The sequence below is a fragment of the Heptranchias perlo genome, chromosome 38, assembly GCF_035084215.1.
Source record: "Heptranchias perlo isolate sHepPer1 chromosome 38, sHepPer1.hap1, whole genome shotgun sequence".
In the NCBI taxonomy this organism is placed as follows: Eukaryota; Metazoa; Chordata; class Chondrichthyes; order Hexanchiformes; family Hexanchidae; genus Heptranchias; species Heptranchias perlo.
Genome location: NC_090362.1, coordinates 19,137,706 through 19,155,614, shown reverse-complemented (window position 1 = coordinate 19,155,614; position 17,909 = coordinate 19,137,706). Strand labels below are relative to the sequence as shown.

Sequence of the window (17,909 nt, the reverse complement as noted above, 5' to 3'; positions counted from 1 at the left end):
TTAATCCATTCATATGAACTTCCAATGCCCAACACTATATATTATCAAATTTACAGTTGCATGCATTTCCTTTCCATTATAAATTCCTATGTCCATATTTATAATGGAATTTCCTATGTAAACTTGTCACGCTGTACTTACAGCCTCCTGCCAACAGTAGAATCATAGAATCATAGAAGTTTACAACATGGAAACAGGCCCTTTGGCCCAACATGTCCATGTCGCCCAGTTTATACCACTAAGCTAGTCCCAATTGCCTGCACTTGGCCCATATCCCTCTATACCCATCTTACCCATGTAACTGTCCAAATGCTGTTTAAAAGACAAAATTGTACCCGCCTCTACTACTGCCTCTGGCAGCTCATTCCAGACACTCACCACCCTTTGAGTGAAAAAATTGCCCCTCTGGACCCTTTTGTATCTCTCCCCTCTCACCTTAAATCGGTGCCCCCTCGTTATAGACTCCCCTACCTTTGGGAAAAGATTTTGACTATCTACCTTATCTATGCCCCTCATTATTTTATAGACTTCTATAAGATCACCCCTAAACCTCCTACTCTCCAGGGAAAAAAGTCTCAGTCTATCCAACCTCTCCCTACAAGTCAAACCATCAAGTCCCGGTAGCATCCTAGTAAATCTTAGTAGCACTGCAGCAATTCAGTTTTATGTTATCCACTTCCTCAGCCTGTATTTCAGAGAAACTCTTACATTCCAACTAACTCCCTTCCTCTGTTCCCCAAATAGTCCTAAAGTTTGCTATTTAACTGTAAATGACGTCAAATCAAAGTTTTATGTGAAAATAAAAACAGAATGTACCTTTTTAAAATGGGGACTGAATTACATCTGTGCGCCCAGGTCCAGTTATCTGCCACTCTCTAAACCTGCTTCAGCTGAGGACTATAGCTTGATTCCCCGTGTGCAGTACCACGGGAGATGGACTGTTTTAACAGAAATGATAGTCCCAAATGGGCTTTCGATAACCCACACTGGAATTTCACATGATTGTGTTAATACATTCACTGCGAACGTCACACAACAAGATTTCAACCCTGGGGCCATCTGGGGCACTCCTTATGTCTGACACGAAGTAACAGACAAGACGGAAGCTCTCTCTGCCGCTATCACTTCCCCTATACCCCTCACCCACCCACACACATACACACCCACATACATACCCACATACACACCCACACACACACGTCAAAATAGGTCATATTTTGTGCACAGTGTGTTCACAACCATGTGAAAATCACTAAAAAAACTTTTGCACACAAAAATAATTTTTAAAGATCACATGCTGTGGGTGGGGAGAGGGGGGGCTGAAGAGGGGGTGAAAGATTGTGTTGTTTAAAAAAAATTGATTCTACCTGGAGCGGAATGTGGAAGGAGCTTGCTTTGTGAAAATTCAGAAGGCTACTGTCTGACGCAGTTTCCTATATTACAATGCCAGCGAACTGGAAGGGCTTTCTGACATCCTTGATATGGACTACCAAGGGGCACAGGCAATGCTACCCTATCGTCACTGGGCAAAGGAGTTACCTGTGTTGAGCTGCCATAGCCGCCCGTGAGACAACAAGACCCCTTTTAACCTGCCACTGCCTCAAAGCGGGGGGTCACGTTATAGAGATAAATGCTTGACGTTCGGAGTGAATGCTCTTGAGGGATCTTTTCACGAGAACATCTTTGGTCTTAAGGCTTCCTCGTAACAGCACAAGTGGCATTCCCATTCACTATTCCTGAGTTAAGTTGCACTTATTTGATTACGACACGTCACAATATCGATCAGAATGAATTCTGCCCTCACGTTCAAAGAGTAATTTGCCTTTTGTTTTGGATTAATCCCGAAGTACTGTTGTAAAAATGTGACAAGTACACTTTTTAACTTTTTAAACTTTGACTGGATTATGGTTTTTTTTTTGTAAAGAAAGTGCTTACTCTGACATTCACATTACTGCAAGGTTGGAGTGAGTAACCTGTGGTAATATTCTTGTTTTGACTGCAGCACTGTGTGGCGCCATGTGAACTGTAACCTGTTCCATGCTCACACAGTGCTGGGATGTCTACCTGTTTAGGAGCGTGGGAAGGTCAGTACGGTCGGTTAGCATCTTTTGGTCGTTTCAGTTGTACTTTTAGCCTCTTCATTCCAATCTGAAAGCCGTTCATAGCCTGAATGGCAGCCTGAGCACTGGCAGGATTGTCAAAACTCACAAACCCTGGAAATAGCAAAAGATACATTTCAGAATGGTGAAATCTACTGACCGCCTAGTTCTGAGGTCCCTGAAACATGGCCAGGGATTCAGACACAAATGTCAATCACATCCTCAATTTAAAGACCTGACCTTTTAGGCTTGGACCTCATGAACCATGACCATCACACGACCTTCTGAAATAAAGACAGAAAATGCTGGAAATTCTCAGCAAGTCAGGCAGCATCTGTGGAGAAAGAAACTGAGTTAACATTTCAGGTCGATGACCCTTTGTCAGAACTGAAACATTTAACTCTTGTTTCTTTCTCCGCAGATGCTGCCTGGCTTGCTGAGTATTTCCAGCATTTTCTGATTTTATTTCAGATTTCCAGCATCCGCAGCATTTTGCTTTTGACACCGACCTTATGATTTGGTTACGAGTGTATTTCTCATGACCTTGCTCGTGGCAAGTCAGAGGATACGTTGCTTGAGAATGACAGGAGCGTTATACCACGTAACGCACAATGTGTAAGTAAGGGAGGGGCTTACATTCTTAAAGGCCTTTCCTAATTGATGTAAAGGGACTGCTTTGAGGAAAGCTGCTAAGATGGAGCGGTGTTTAAAGTGGACTGGCCCTTTAAGATCCCACTGCTTCCTGTTTCGGGGGGAGAGTGTTATAAATAAGATCATAAAACCAATTAGAGACTAATTGCTTTTGCTCAGGGGTGTTTGTTTAGGGGGAATAAATCCCATGATACAGCAATTCAACCCCTTCCGCCAAAAACTGGGCAGAAGGGAATGGTCCAGTGCCCTAGATTAAAAGCTGCTTACACATCCCTGGCTCCTCCCCATGGTCAAGGTCAGAAGAAACCAGCAGGAAACGATTGGCTTTCTTTCTCCATTTAAAAAAAATACTTTTTCTTTACAGTACACTTGTTCAATGATAGGCTCGCTAGATATTCAGTGGTGTTTAATTATGATATTTGAACCAATCAGACGCAAGTGTGGCACACACTTTGCCTACGTGACATTTTGAGGCGTGACGGACGAATTGCTTTTATTAAATATAGATATTTCATCCTAGTTCCATCATCGTTCTAAAGGAATAGAATTGAAAAGCAGAGGGGTTACGTTAAAGTTGTATAGAACCTTGGTTAGACCACACTGTGCACAGTTCTGGTCTTTGTATTACAAAAAGGTATAGAGGCACTGGACAAGGTGCAAAAAAGGTTTACAAGGATGATACCAGAACTGAGTGGTTATCAGGAAAGACTGAACAGGCTGGGGCTCTTTTCTCTAGAAAAGAGAAGGCTGAGGGGTGACCTGATAGAGGTCTTTAAAATTATGAAAGGTAGACGTAGAGAAGATGGTTCTATTGGTGGGGAGTCCAAAACAAGGGGTCATAAATATAAGATAGTCACCAATAAATTCAATAGGGAATTCAGGAGAAACTTCTTTACCCAGAGAGTGGTCAGAATGTGGAACTCGCTACCACAGGGAATAGTTGAGGCAAATTGCATAGATGCATTTAAGGGAAAGCTAGCTAAGTACATGAGACAGAAAGGAATAGAAGGTTATGATGATAGGGTTAGATGTAATTGGGAGGGAGGGAGGGAGGAGGCTCGTGTGGAGCACAAACACCGGCATGGATCAGTTGGGCCGAATGGCCTGTTTCTGTGCTGTAAATTCTACCTTTCATCCTTCTTGAAACGGGACTGGTCGGAATGGGATTGTTTTCAAACTTCTCCATGGCTGCTGTTGGTGCTGTTCTATGTTTGACCCAACGGAAGTGCAGCTCTCTGGTGCAGGAGTGATGTCTCTCCGAGCTTTTCATTTCCCCTCCCCTTTCCCTACTCCCGAGAGACGGTGCACGTTTCCAAGACCTCCGTCGTTAGGCCTAGCTGGCTTTTAGCAAAGAAAAAACCCAGCCACTGAGGAGATTGGAATCTGAATAACTGGGATTGGAATTCAAGCTTTCTGAATGGAAATTCACCATCCAATCGCTTGGAGTTACTAGTGCAAGTACATCTGCTTCTTGTTAAAAATACCGGGGTAGGCGGGGTGAGGGGAGCATTTATTCTTTGTTGGCTATTTTTAATGAAGTGGACACAAGGAAGAAGCATTTTATACTTTTTCACTAAAAATAATAGGAAAATACACTGCCAGATGTAAATTAAACACTAGAGAGAGGTAACAGGCCAGTTCTGCAAAGCTCCATGCTCAAATAGTGCCTCTCTTGAGCGCACAGTGGATTGTAGAATCAGGACTGATCTCCATGTCCAATTTGCAGTCCTATTAAGTCAGGCTCCACAACAGCTCGCAAAATTCATCCTAATTTATATCTTGTTACAATCAGAAAACTTTGGTAACTGGCCTCCCAGTAAAGGTCCTTGATATTTTCCTCTCTCATTTCTTCCCAAAGACTTGAGGATAAGTTACTTGCATCCTTGAACATGTCACATCTGATTTGTACTGTGGATCTGGAGATAATCTTGTCCTCACACCATGGCCGGTAATCTGCCACAGCAGATCACCCACCTGATTCTCATCCCTTTGAGGACTACAGCAGCACTTCTGGACTAATATAACAGGATCGCAATTTAAAAAAAGAAAGATCTTGCATTTATATAGTGCCTTTCATGACCTCAGGATGCCCCAAAGCACTTTACAGCCAATGAGATACTTTTTTTTGAAGTGTAGTCGCTGTTGTAATATAGGAAACATGACAATTTGTGCACAGCAAGCTCCCACAAACAGCAATGTGATAATGACCAGATAACCTGTTTTTTTAGTGATGTTGGTTGAGAGATAAATGGACACCGGGGAGAACTCCCCTGCTCTTCGAAATACTGCCATGGGATCTTTTACACCCATCCGAGAGAGCAGACGGAGCCTCGATTTAACGCCTCATCCGAAAGATGGCACCTCTGACAGCGCAGCACTCCCTCAGTACTGCACTGGAGCGTCGGCCTAGATTTTGTGCTCAAGTCTCTAGAGTGGGGCTATGAACCTACGACCTTCTGACTCAGAGGCGAGAGTGCTACTCGCTGCACCACTGCTGACACCTAATTTATGTCTGACATACAGAGAGAGCAACAAAGTCATTAGGAGTTCCAAAGTTTTTACCAATCAGTTTTTATTAGCAATGCCTTTATGGAGGCAGTCCAAGGTTGACCATCTGTAGTCTTTCTCCAGTTGTCGTTAGTAGCCTTTAAAAGTACGTGCGCTGGTCCTGATTTAACAGTAAAATGCCCTACAACCGTCCAAGGAGTCATGTTCATTTTCCTGTCTCTAACATGAGGTTGTAAAATTGTCCCATGTAGCTCTTTAGAGCAGGGTCTGGTGCACAGCAGTAAAAGGGAGCTGATGTGATATTCTGACATTGTTAATAATTGATTGGTGTGAGATTACCAATGGGGAGCAGTAGTAAATGGAACATAATTCTCCGAGTGATGTTGGAAAGACATAATTCCTGAGTTTGCATTACTGGTCGAATAAGTTTCCATAATCCTGATCACCTACTTTCATTTATATCAGAAATTATCGGTACAAAAATAAATTAATTACTGGTTATACAATAAGAAATATTGGTGAAGGTTAAAGATGGATGCCCAAACTAAACCCAATTTGGACATTTTAAGTTTGAGTTGGCCTATCCCTTCAATGCTGCCGAAGGTTTTATCTGATAAAGGTCACGGAGCACCATCATCACCTCAGGCTACAAGACACGTACAGGTATTGTCGTTTCTTCATTGTTGCTAGGCAAGGACCTGAAATCCCTGTCCACCATTATCATGGGACCACCATCGCCACAGGGACTGCAGCAGTTCAAGAAGGTGGCCCACCACCACCTTCTCCAGGCAACTAAAAGATGGGCAATAAATGACGGCCTTGCCAGCGACGCCCACGTCCCGAGAACAACTGAATTAAACAAAATGAGGGAATGAAGATGACCCACTGCATCTTGCATCACACATGGGTTATGTTGACACCACTGGGAATTATTTGAGATGATGGGGTTTTAAGGCATTTTGCCTTCTCTTTGCTTTTGTCTTCTGCCAAACTCTGACAAAATCCAAAACCGCCCTGATTAGTTACATGTTCAATTATTTTCCCTATCTCAGAGCTCTCAAGCCAACACTTCCAAACATGCTCAATAAACACCAAGGTCAAATTGTTTGAAAATAATTTATCTGGGCCCAGAGTTTTACACTATCGACACTTCTTTGACTAATATCGATGGGTGTTGGGCAAAGACACAGGCAGTCGGAACACTGGGGGCGATTTTAACTCTACCCTCCAGGCAGAAACCAGGTAAATGGGCAACTAAAATGGTCCAAGTTACTGCCCTGGAGGAGCCGAGAGCTGACAGTTCCCGATTTTAACCTGTCAACTGAGCAGGCGCCATGGACACCCGCCCAAAGCTGGAGAAGTCACATTTTACACGTGTACAACGGGACCCGACGGCAATTTTAAACTCAGCGGCCTGAGCGGGAAGCCGCAGTGAGTTTCCTGCCACGTAGAGACAGAGGGGAAGTGGATCGGGGCCAGAACTTTCTTTGTGTGGCCAGGAGGAGCAGGAGTGCTCCTCCGGTCCTTACAAGGAAAGGTTAGGCCTCCCCTGCCGGGGACTTGCCCCCCCCCACCCCACCCCTCCCCCACCCTTCTCTCCACTTCCCGATCGTGAGAACCCCACGGGACGGCCCTACTTGATTTTGGCGGGCGTCCATTGCTTCTCGACGACTTCCCATCGGAATGGGTGGGAAGCCGGCTGGCAGGATTTAAACGAAGCCCGGGAGTTAAAATACCCCCGGCCTCATTTCTGGAGCAGCGGCCGAGGTGCTAATTCTACTCACCCACCGAAAACTGGCCCGGGGTTAAAATTGGGCCTACTTCTTGTTACAGTGCCAAGCGATGTAATACCAACATTTTGGATGGCAGGTATCCTCTCCATTTTGAGACTGCGAGAGGAGAAAAGTCAAAAGAAACTAGTCTCAAAATGGCGTTAGGGTAACTTCTATAATGTTATAACCTTTCTGTAAGGTAGTTAGACCTTAAAATTATGAAAGAGAAACTATAAAGGAAGACTAGAGGAACCTGGGCCTATCAGCCTTGATAGAGGGTGACAGTGTGAGGTCTTTATAGAAGTAAACAAGATATTAAAGACGTAGAAAAAGTAAATCTGAGCTACTAATTAAATAAGTCATGACAGTAGGACAAGGGGAGCATAGGTTCAAACTGGTAAGAGTTTAGTTTAACTCTGATGCCAGGATGAATTTCTTCACAGAAAGCACGAAGAACAGTAGGAAAAGACTTCAATAGAGAACAGCAGAGGTGAAATCTTAGTGTTCATTCAAGAGCTCGTTGGATGGTGTGGGAGAATTGAAGGATATTTCTTCTGGATAGTTTAGCAAAGATGGGCCAAGTGGCCTTCTCATCTGTATTGCCTTGTGATCGACCTGTCCTCTGGACTGAAGAATGATGTGTGTATGGGCAAGGAAATAGTAAAACCCAAAAAGCTGAGAAAACAATTTTAAAATGGGGCAAAACAAAGGGATATTCACTCCTGATATCAAAAGGAAAAGAAGCCATTTTATCTTATGGAATATATTAAATTATGAGGACGGCTTGCATAAATTTGGCTTGAAATCCCTTGAGTACAACATCAAAAACAACAACAGGGGATTGAGTGGTGATTCTGATCGAGGTGTTTAACAGGATTTTGACAGGGTAGATACGGAGAAACTATTTCCTCTGGTGGGGGAATCAAGAATGAGGGGACATAATCTTAAAATTAGAGCCAGTCTGTTTAGGAGGGAAACCAGGAAGCACTTCTTCACACAAAGGGTAGTGGGAATCTGGAATTCTCTTCCCCCAAAGGGCTGTGGATCCCGGGGGTCAATTGGAACATCAAGACTGAGATCGGTAGATTTTTGTGAGGTAAGGGTGTCAAGGGATCAAGCAAAGGCGGGTAAATGGAGTTGAGATACAGATGAGGCACGATCTAATCGAATGGGGCTCGAGGGGCTGAATATCCCACTCCTGTTCTCATTAGAAAATAACCAGGTAACCCTGCTCGTTTTTTTGCTTACATTTCGTCTACATAATTTAAAAGGGAAAATTAGAGTGTGCGTCAAAAATTATTTGTGGGGTACTCGAACTACAATGGCAGAGTTTAAATAAGACCAGCCTTTTATTCCTTCTTTCCAATTAACATAATCCTCCAAAGAGCCCAGGAAACTCTCATTTGAGCAGGGCAGTCGCTGTGACCAAAGTTCAGTGATGTTGGCAGAATCTCTGTGGCATTTGACCACGAGCTGTCGTTGAGATTTTGTATACACTCATTTATGAGACATTATTTTATTTTAAGCTTGCTAACCAAATGGTGAAACTCAGCAAGGGCAAGTTTAGAATAACAGTTCCCAACTGGTGTGTCTAAACAAGACACTACAGTGGTGATTTTATGAGGCCGTGCTCTTGGAGGGGAAGCTTCGCCGGTCAAGGCCGCATATCAGAAATTCCGGCCCACTGACCACGATTTCCAAACCTTCATTTGATCTATTGGTACGGGGTTAAAAATAAAGACGTGCATTTCTATTGTGCCTTTCACGATCTCAGGACATCCCAAAACCCTTTACAGCCAATCAAGTACTTTTGAAGTGTAGTCACTATTGTAATGTATAGAAACATGGCAGATAATTTGCGCACAGCAAGATCCCACAAGCAGCAATGTGATAATGACCAGATAATCTGTTGGTTCTTAGGTGTTGTGATCGAGTTAAGGGGACACTGGTATCTGGTTCTGTGATCTGACTCTACAGCACTACATTACCAAATTATACATTTCACAAGTCACAGGATAGATAGTTAGAGAGAGAGAAAGAGATGGATAAAGAGATAGATGGAGAGGATGAGAGTTAGAGATATTGATGGGTAAAGAATTACAGAGGAACATAAAATAGGGCGAGAGCTTGAGAGAGATCGATTGGCAGAAAGGAAGATGAATTAGGAGATAAAGAGAGAAAGAGCGAGACAGAGAGATGGATTGAGAGATAGATGGATGGAATGAGAGAGTTGGATAGATGAGTAAGAGATAGATGGAGGTGGGTAAAGAGATAGAGAATTACAGAGAGTTAAAATGGGGAGAGAGCTTGACAGAGATAGATTGGAAGAGAGATAGAGAAATGGAGATGGATAATGATAACGAGAATGAGAGAGAGAGAGAAATAGAATTATTTCATGCTTTCATCGAATTGTAAGAAGGCAGCTTAGCTTATTACCTTGGTGCTGCTGAAGGACAATATACTGGAGTGGTTCCAACTACCAGCATAAATGGGATTTTAAAGGGATTCAGAAAGGTCCAAATATTCAAGGGCTAAATGCAGATCGCTGCTGTTCCCTGACGGTTGACAGACAATCTGATTTCATGCAACCAGGGAATTAATTCAGGACCGTATGCATATTTCAGCCTTGAAATGGCAGTGACATTTTCCATGACCTGATTCTATGAATAAAGTATTACCATCTTATTGTGGTCAGAGCTGCTGAAAATTCAGAGCTGAGTGATATGGAGATATCAAGTAGCATGACTGACAGATCATTTTAACTGGCTGCAGCCTCTCCATACTTAACTGCATGAATTATCAGGCTCCCAGCTGCCATTTATAGATCAAATCATATAAGAGCAGGTCACGTTACAACTTTGGGCGTTCAGGATGTTAATGCTACCCTTTTGAGCCGCATCTCGATAACAATATCATCCCAGTTCTCAAAATGCAAGTTGTTTTTCCTAATTATTTCACAAAATGCTTTGGTAGAAGCTCAAAGGGATCTTAGCCTCCACATTTCCAGGCGGGGTCCCAGGGCAGCTGAGGGCATCGCGTTCTTAAAACTCTGCTACCGAGACGTCATATTGAGCGCTCCGTCAAATTCATGCTACGGTCTATCTACAGGGCATTGAACGCCAAAGCAAATTCCTTATGAAATGGTCCCATCCGATATGTTAATTCTTTCGGTTGCTAATCCATTGTACCCTTGTGCACTTCCAGCAGTTTCTGGGTTTGGCATCAATGTCCATAGGAGCATAGGAACATAGGAACAGGAGTAGGCCATTCAGCCCCTCGTGCCTGCTCCGCCATTTGATAAGATCATGGCTGATCTCTGATCTAACTCCATGTACCTGCCTTTGGCCCATATCCCTTAATACCTTTGGTTGCCAAAAAGCTATCTATCTCAGATTTAAAATTAGCAATTGAGCTAGTATCAATTGCCATTTGCAGAAGAGGGTTCCAAACTTCTACCACCCTTTGTGTGTAGAAATGTTTTCTAATCTCGCTCCTGAAAAGTCTGGCTCTAATTTTTAGACTGTGCCCCCTACTCCTAGAATCCCCAACCAGCGGAAATAGTTTCTCTCTATCCACCCTATCCGTTCCCCTTAATATCTTATAAACTTCGATCAGATCACCCCTTAACCTTCGAAACTCTAGAGAATACAACGCCAATTTGTGTAATCTCTCCTCGTAACTTAACCCTTGAAGTCCGGGTATCGTTCTAGGGCTCATATCTTTATGAAAACCTCTTTTACTCATTACCAACTGGGAGATCTACTGTGATGTCACTCATGGTAGCCTGGAGTAGACCACTGCTCTACAAAAGTTGCTTTAGGTGCTAAAAACTTAGTTCTTCCTTCCTCAAAACCTCTTATACCCAGTTATTTACATTCTAAGAATATTTTATTGTTGCTTTATCTCCCTTGCTTAAGATGCAAAGACTTAACTTATTGGTCTATTTTACCTTCCTCCCACCCCAAAAATCTTCCTCCAGTTTCTCAGTTATGTACATGATTATAAAAGACATCTTTTCCACTGTCCAGGGAGGTTTTTAATGATCATACGAAAATGACGGGCAGAGAAAGATCACCTGGCCCATCAAAGGTGTCCCTCATTCATGATGGATGGAGCTCCGAGTCTAGACACTTCCCTCCCCCTCCTCCCCCGCAGTCTCCCATCATCAAGCCAACACCTAAGCAGGTGGTCATTTGCCACAGTCCAGGCCCACCTGGCTGACTGGCTCCAGCCGCAATATCTGTAATTGGCATCAAACGCTTTCATAATAACCTTCCCCCTGGTCAGAAATCACAACAAAGAAAACTAAGCAAGACTGTCAGTTCCGAATTTTTACTGAATGGTTTAAACTGTATTGAGCACTGAGAAAAATGAAACCTTTTTTATTTTTGATGTTCTTCTGTTCCGGTGCCTGAGCTGGACAGGTGCAATTTGCAAATTTTCGGTCTAGTTATCACAGTATGCTCGGACTACTGTAGTTCCACAGGAGCAGGGCCAAAATTACAATTTTCCACGATGCAGATTTCTCTCACTTATAGAATGGGGATGGTGTAAAAACGGGTGATATCGAATTAGCCCGATTAAAGTCCATGGAAAGGAAAAATCGGGCGGGATGTATAACGGGTGGCCAATTCGATATCGCACGTATTACAGTGTCGCCCAAAGTTAAAATCACTCCCCCTAGTGTGGGCTGGACCCCACACCTTCTGGCCCAGAGGTGGGACGGCCATCAGCTGAGCCAAGCTAACAGAAGATTGTTAGCACTGGGAGACTGAGAACTTTCCCCTTTCGGGCAACCCGTGTCTGTAACCTGGGAGTGTTTCTCAAAGTCAGAAGAGCAAAGTCAGCTATCTCCATTTTCCCCCCATTGACTCTCTGCAGTCTCGAAGATTGTCAAGAAAAAAAGATTTCTATTGATGTAGTGCCTCTCAGATATGCCTCAAATCACTTTACACAGAATGAATTAGAAATGCAAAGCAAAATCCCACAAAAACAAAGGGGACAAATGACAATTTTGATGGTGTTGTCTCGAGGAGGAGTGGTTTTTCGGGTAGACTATCTGCTCACAGTACCCTGGTATCTTTAACATCCACCTGAATAGGCAAGCATGTTAAAGATTATTGGCAAACTCTATGAATGTTTACCCCTTGGAAATTGAGATGGTTGTCCAAACTCATTTCATGCAAGACCCTTTGAGAAAAGGAGGAAGGTGGCTCTTATCTCATCAGCTTGGGCTGGATTCTAATCCAGATCCCAGAGGTTAAAATGTGCTACGGCACTGTTACACCCAGTTCCTTTACAGCTAAATCGTAAAGCCACTACTGAAAAAAGGGCACAGCCTAAAACATTGTCTTTCTCAGAAATTCTGATTTCCAACCTTTTGTGTAGCGGCACACACCTATCATTTCTACAGTGATTAATTACTGCACTTAATGGTAGGCCCCCCTGTGTATGCATTTGTAGATAAACTAGCAATTATCGTTGCTGTTCGTCCTCATGAGGGCAATGTTGATCAAAGTCTAATATCTTCTTGAGCAGAAATAAGAATAGAAGCATACAATGAGGGAAGATGGCACTCTGCTGCCTTTTATATATTTACAACAAAAGTTAACTCTTTCAGCTTGCTTCCCTCAGTCATCTCCACTTAAGATGTACAATCTTAAGACCCAACCTTGACTTTACATAAAATTACACAGAACTACATAGAATTTACAGCACTGAAATAGTCCATTTGGCCCAATGGGTCTGTGCTCCATAACAGTCTCCTCCCATCCGACTTCATCTAACCCTATCAGCTAGATTTTACCTAACCATCACTTCTCAACTTTCTCCGTCTTCTCTCTTACTCTTTTCAACCTGACCTGTGCTATGGGTCTTAGAGTTATATAGGCCATTCGGCCCATTGTGCCTGTGCTTGTAACTGTCCTTTATTTATCTTTCTCAAGTGTGAACAGCCCACACTAGTACACGTTGCTTCATTTCACACTTGCTTTGTCACATTTTCACAACTCATTTACCTAATGAAGGAGTCTTACAGCGAGTACATCATTTCAAACGCAAAGTCTTAAAAAAGATGTCTAGATCCGCGGCTCATTTTCAAATATAAAATTTTCGTTTTATCAGCATTGATTATGCGAGGGGTTAAAAACTTACGAGATTATATTGTCAGATTCCAGTTTATATTACCACATACAGACTGCGGGAGTCATTTTGCAAGGTTCAACTGCTGTCATGGTAAATGCAGATCAGAGACTCAGGGTTACAATTTTATAGTTTTATCTATGTCTTAAAACCCGAGCTCGGCTTTACTTAACCACTACTCCTCGACTTCCTTGGCTTCTCCCTTACGGTTTTCAACCTGCTCTGTGCTGAGGGGCTCCGTCTTTTATTTATTTTGCTCAGCTCAAAAACAAAACACGCTGCCATAATGTGAGCAACTTAAATGTGGATTAGGCAAAGGGAGAATTATTCTGGTAAAATTATGTGCTACTTGACTCCCAAATGGTTAGTACAGAGCTCTCATTGCCCAGATAACAACCTCCCCCCATAACATGATTTCACCCACCCCCCCAACCACCCAACAAATGAAAGCCTAAGTGAAGGACTGAGGCCCATCCTGCAGGAACATAGGAACAGGAGGAGGCCATTCAGCCCCTCGAGCCTGTTCCGCCATTCAATTATATCATGGCTGATCTGAAAGGACAGGAACAAGATTGAAAAGAACCGGAGAGAACGGACACAAATCAACAAGTGGTTATTTGGTCGAAGCCCATCCAAAGTTTTCAAAGCCTCTAAATTATACGAGGAAAAGTGATGACCCATTTGATTTTTTTAAAAAAACCTGCCTGCAATGACAAGAAGGCCATCAAAAGTATCTACTAAACCTTTGTCTCTGCTTGTGCTGTAAACCTTGCTGCAGTTTAAACAATCCCATTTTACATCCATGCCAAATTCTGTGAATGACTCATTGCAATTCTTCAGCAAAAATTTTTTTAAAAAAGTATCCCCAACACTTAACATTCAGAGGTAACTTTGCAAAAAGTAGAACTTAATGTTTCTCTCGGAACTTCTGTTTAACTGGAATAAGCTGATGATTAACAGTTAAAGGAGGAAGTAACTGTAGGAGAAAGACTGCAAATTGCAATGAGTAAAGGGGTAAGCACTGCAAATAAGTAATATGATGTGCAAGTACTGCAGATTGCAAGGGCTATGACTGGTACTAACACTAGAAAGTGCTGTTACAATTCTTGGAGCTGGTTAACTTTACGTTCAGAATTCCATTTTTACAACTTCCTCAGGTGCGAACAGCTTATAGCAGGGAATCTCGAGAGGACTCGTCACCAGGGAAGTGCCTCTCAGTACCGTTAGAAAATCCCGTTCGGTTATTAATTCCCACATAATTTTGCATTAAAACTTCAATATGATTCTGCTGTTGCACCCACCTGTGGATTATGTGAATATTATTCCGGAATGATGAAATCAAAATGGCTTCTGGCTGACTTCATAGAGTCACAGATTGATACAGCACAGAAGGAGGCCATTCGGCCCATCGTGCCTGTGCCGGCTCTTTGAAAGAGCTGTTCAATTAGACCCACTCCCCTTGCTCTTTCCCCATAGCCCTGCAAATTTTTCCCCTTCAAGTATTTTATCCAATTCCCTTTTGAAAGTCACTGTTGAATCTGCTCCCACCGGCCTTTCAGGCAATACATTCCAGTGCAATCATTGTCACTCCCACATTCCTCTTTATGGCCATGAGTACATTGTGTTGAGATTCTATAGCATACATTTTAGTTTAAAAAAATGATAAGACGGTGACCGTCAGCAGTAATTTAATCTAGGGATTTAGATGAGATTGATACACCAGTTGTGTTGTTCCTCCAATGATGTACTGGGTACGTGCACTTGTCTTGTATGGGACTGAATCACACATATATTAGAAGGTCACAAGTTGCATCTGTGCTGATTAGCTGTTCACTTCCCAGGCAGGAGCTGCACGTACAACAATTGGCCTCAGTACCAGTGGGCCAGGAAGTTTGAGGGGGGGCGGGGGGGAAATCAGCCAGGTTTTCGAGATCCCCTGCTGGAAAGTGTGCCTGTGTGGACAGACCAGACTGGACTGTGATGCCCTTTCCAGGCGAATAGCCCGATAAGCCTCACTATGCTAGGCTCAAGTACAGCTATTCGGGTGGGTGATTGAAGGGCTGTGGGGAGCCCAGGGAACTGTATTCCAGCAGGAATCAGCACCATCGGGACAGAAAAGGGACAAAATTGGATTGAAAAATATCATTTAAAAAAATCTTTCGGGCTTAGTTCTTGTGCCTCAATTCACCGAAATCCCCAGAGTAAAAGATAATTTTTTAAATCCTTATGAACCGTCCATAATTTGACATTGTATAATTTGAAAACACCACGCTGACTCATTAATTTCTATACCTGTTCCACTTCTGTCACATTTCAACTGGCTCCATGGTAAATAGCTTACTCTGCCTCAGCTCACATGTGCAAATATACATGGAAAAGCCTACTCACGCCAAACACAGGTGTGAACAGCCTATCACAAGCCTCACTGATACACACTCTTTCATTTCACACTTACTTTATCACATTTTCACATCTCATTTACCCAAGGAGAAGGACGATGTAGACATAGAAATACGGCAGGGGGACTGTGATATACTCGAACATATTAACATCGAGCGGGAGGAGGTATTGGCGGTTTTAGCAGGCCTAAAAATGGATAAATCCCCAGGCCCGGACGAAATGTATCCCAGGCTACTGTGTGAGGCAAAGGAGGAGATTGCGGGGGCTCTGACACATATATTCAGAACCTCTCTGGCCACAGGGGATGTGCCAGAGGACTGGAGAACCGCTAATGTAATACCATTATTCAAGAAGGGGAGTTGGGAAAAACCGGGGAACTACAGGCCAGTGAGCCTAACATCAGTGGTAGGAAAATTATTGGAAAAAATTCTGAAGGACAAAATTAGTCTCCACTTGGAGAAGCAAGGATTAATCAGGGATAGTCAACATGGCTTTGTCAAGGGAAGATCATGTCTGACTAATTTGATTGAATTTTTTGAGGGGGTGACTAGGCGTGTGGATGAGGGTAACGCAGTGGATGTGGTTTACATGGATTTCAGTAAGGCCTTCGATAAAGTCCCCCACAGGAGACTGGTCAAGAAGGTACGAGCCCATGGAATCCAGGGTGCCTTGGCACTTTGGATACAAAACTGGCTTAGTGGCAGAAGGCAGAGGGTGATGGTCGAAGGTTGTTTTTGTGACTGGAAGCCTGTGGCCAGTGGGGTACCACAGTGATCGGTGCTGGGTCCCTTGCTGTTTGTGGTCTACATTAATGACTTGGATATGAATGTAAAAGGTATGATCAGTAAGTTCGCTGATGATACAAAGATTGGTAGGGTGGTAAATAGTGAGGAGGATAGCCTCAGTCTGCAGGACGATATAGATGGGTTGGTCAGATGGGCGGAACAGTGGCAAATGGAATTTAACCCGGAAAAGTGCGAGGTGATGCACTTTGGAGGGACTAACAAGGCAAGGGAATACACAATGAATGGGAGGACCCTAGGCAAGACAGAGGGTCAGAGGGATCTTGGTGTGCAAGTTCACAGATCCCTGAAGGCGGCGGAACAGGTAGATAAGGTGGTAAAGAAGGCATATGGGATACTTGCCTTTATTAGCCGAGGCATAGAATATAAGAGCAAGGAGGTTATGATGGAGCTGTATAAAACACTGGATAGGCCACAGCTGGAGTACTGTGTGCAGTTCTGGTCGCCACACTACAGGAAGGATGTGATCGCTTTGGAGAGGGTGCAGAGGAGATTCACCAGGATGTTACCAGGGCTGGAGCGCTTCAGCTATGAAGAGAGACTGGGAAGATTGGGTTTGTTTTCCTTGGAGCAGAGGAGGCTGAGGGGGGACATGATTGAGGTGTACAAAATTATGAGGGGCACAGATAGGATGGATACTAAGGAGCTTTTTCCCTTCGTTGAGGGTACTATAACAAGGGGACATAGATTCAAGGTAAAAGGCGGGAGGTTTAGAGGGGATTTGAGAAAGAACTTTTTCACCCAGAGGGTGGTTGGAGTCTGGAACTCACTGCCTGAAAGGGTTGTGGAGGCAGGAACCCTCACAACATTCAAGAAGCATTTGGATGAGCACTTGAAATGCCATAGCATACAAGGCTACGGACCAAATGCTGGAATATGGGATTAGAGTAGACAGGGCTGATGGCCGGCGCGGACACGATGGGCCGAAGGGCCTCTATCCGTGCTGTATGACTCTATGACTCTATGACTCTAAATGCAAAGTTGTAAAATGACGACGAGATCCCCGGCTCATTTGAAAATATAATATTTTTTGTTTTATTGGCGTTAATTATGTGAGGGGGCTGAGGTTTAAAACCTACAAATGTAATTGACAGATTCCAGTTTATATTACCACATACAGGCTACAGGAGACGACAGGACCAGCTGTCAATGGGGTAAATGCAGACCAGAATCTCAGGGCTACAGTGTTGTCGACAGATCTCTTACCCTCCCTCCTGTCAAGCCAGCGTCTGCATCAGCAGTGCAGCCTTGTAAAATGACCCCTTATATTACATCTCTGTTCATCCATTCAAAAAGAATCTCCTCCTTTCCATCAGAGCATCCTGTTTCTCAACTAACTCCAAAGTCGATGCCTCCACTCCCCGATCTAAAAGTTTAATTCGTATATTGTGTGTGGAAGGGAACGACCCGATTGCTTGTTTGAACTCGAGCTTCCTTCTCCGATTACTACTTCAAAGTAATGTTTTGGATTTACCTTTGCAGTACTGTTTGCCACCTTGTATACCTCTAGGAGGCCCTGCCTTAATCATCTCTGT

The 17,909-nt window shown here is 43.4% G+C and overlaps 1 protein-coding gene across 50 annotated transcripts in view; it reads right to left on the bottom strand.

The window, feature by feature from the left end:
• Positions 1–2,085: 2,085 nt before the first annotated feature.
• LOC137304833 (CUGBP Elav-like family member 4) overlaps positions 2,086–17,909 on the bottom strand; it is a 580,712-nt gene continuing 564,888 nt past the window's right edge. For all 50 annotated transcript variants that reach the window (XM_067973601.1, XM_067973620.1, XM_067973603.1 and 47 more), the window contains one exon: positions 2,086–2,213. In XM_067973601.1, the coding sequence (XP_067829702.1) occupies positions 2,086–2,213 (128 nt within the window). The remainder of the gene's footprint in view (positions 2,214–17,909) is intronic.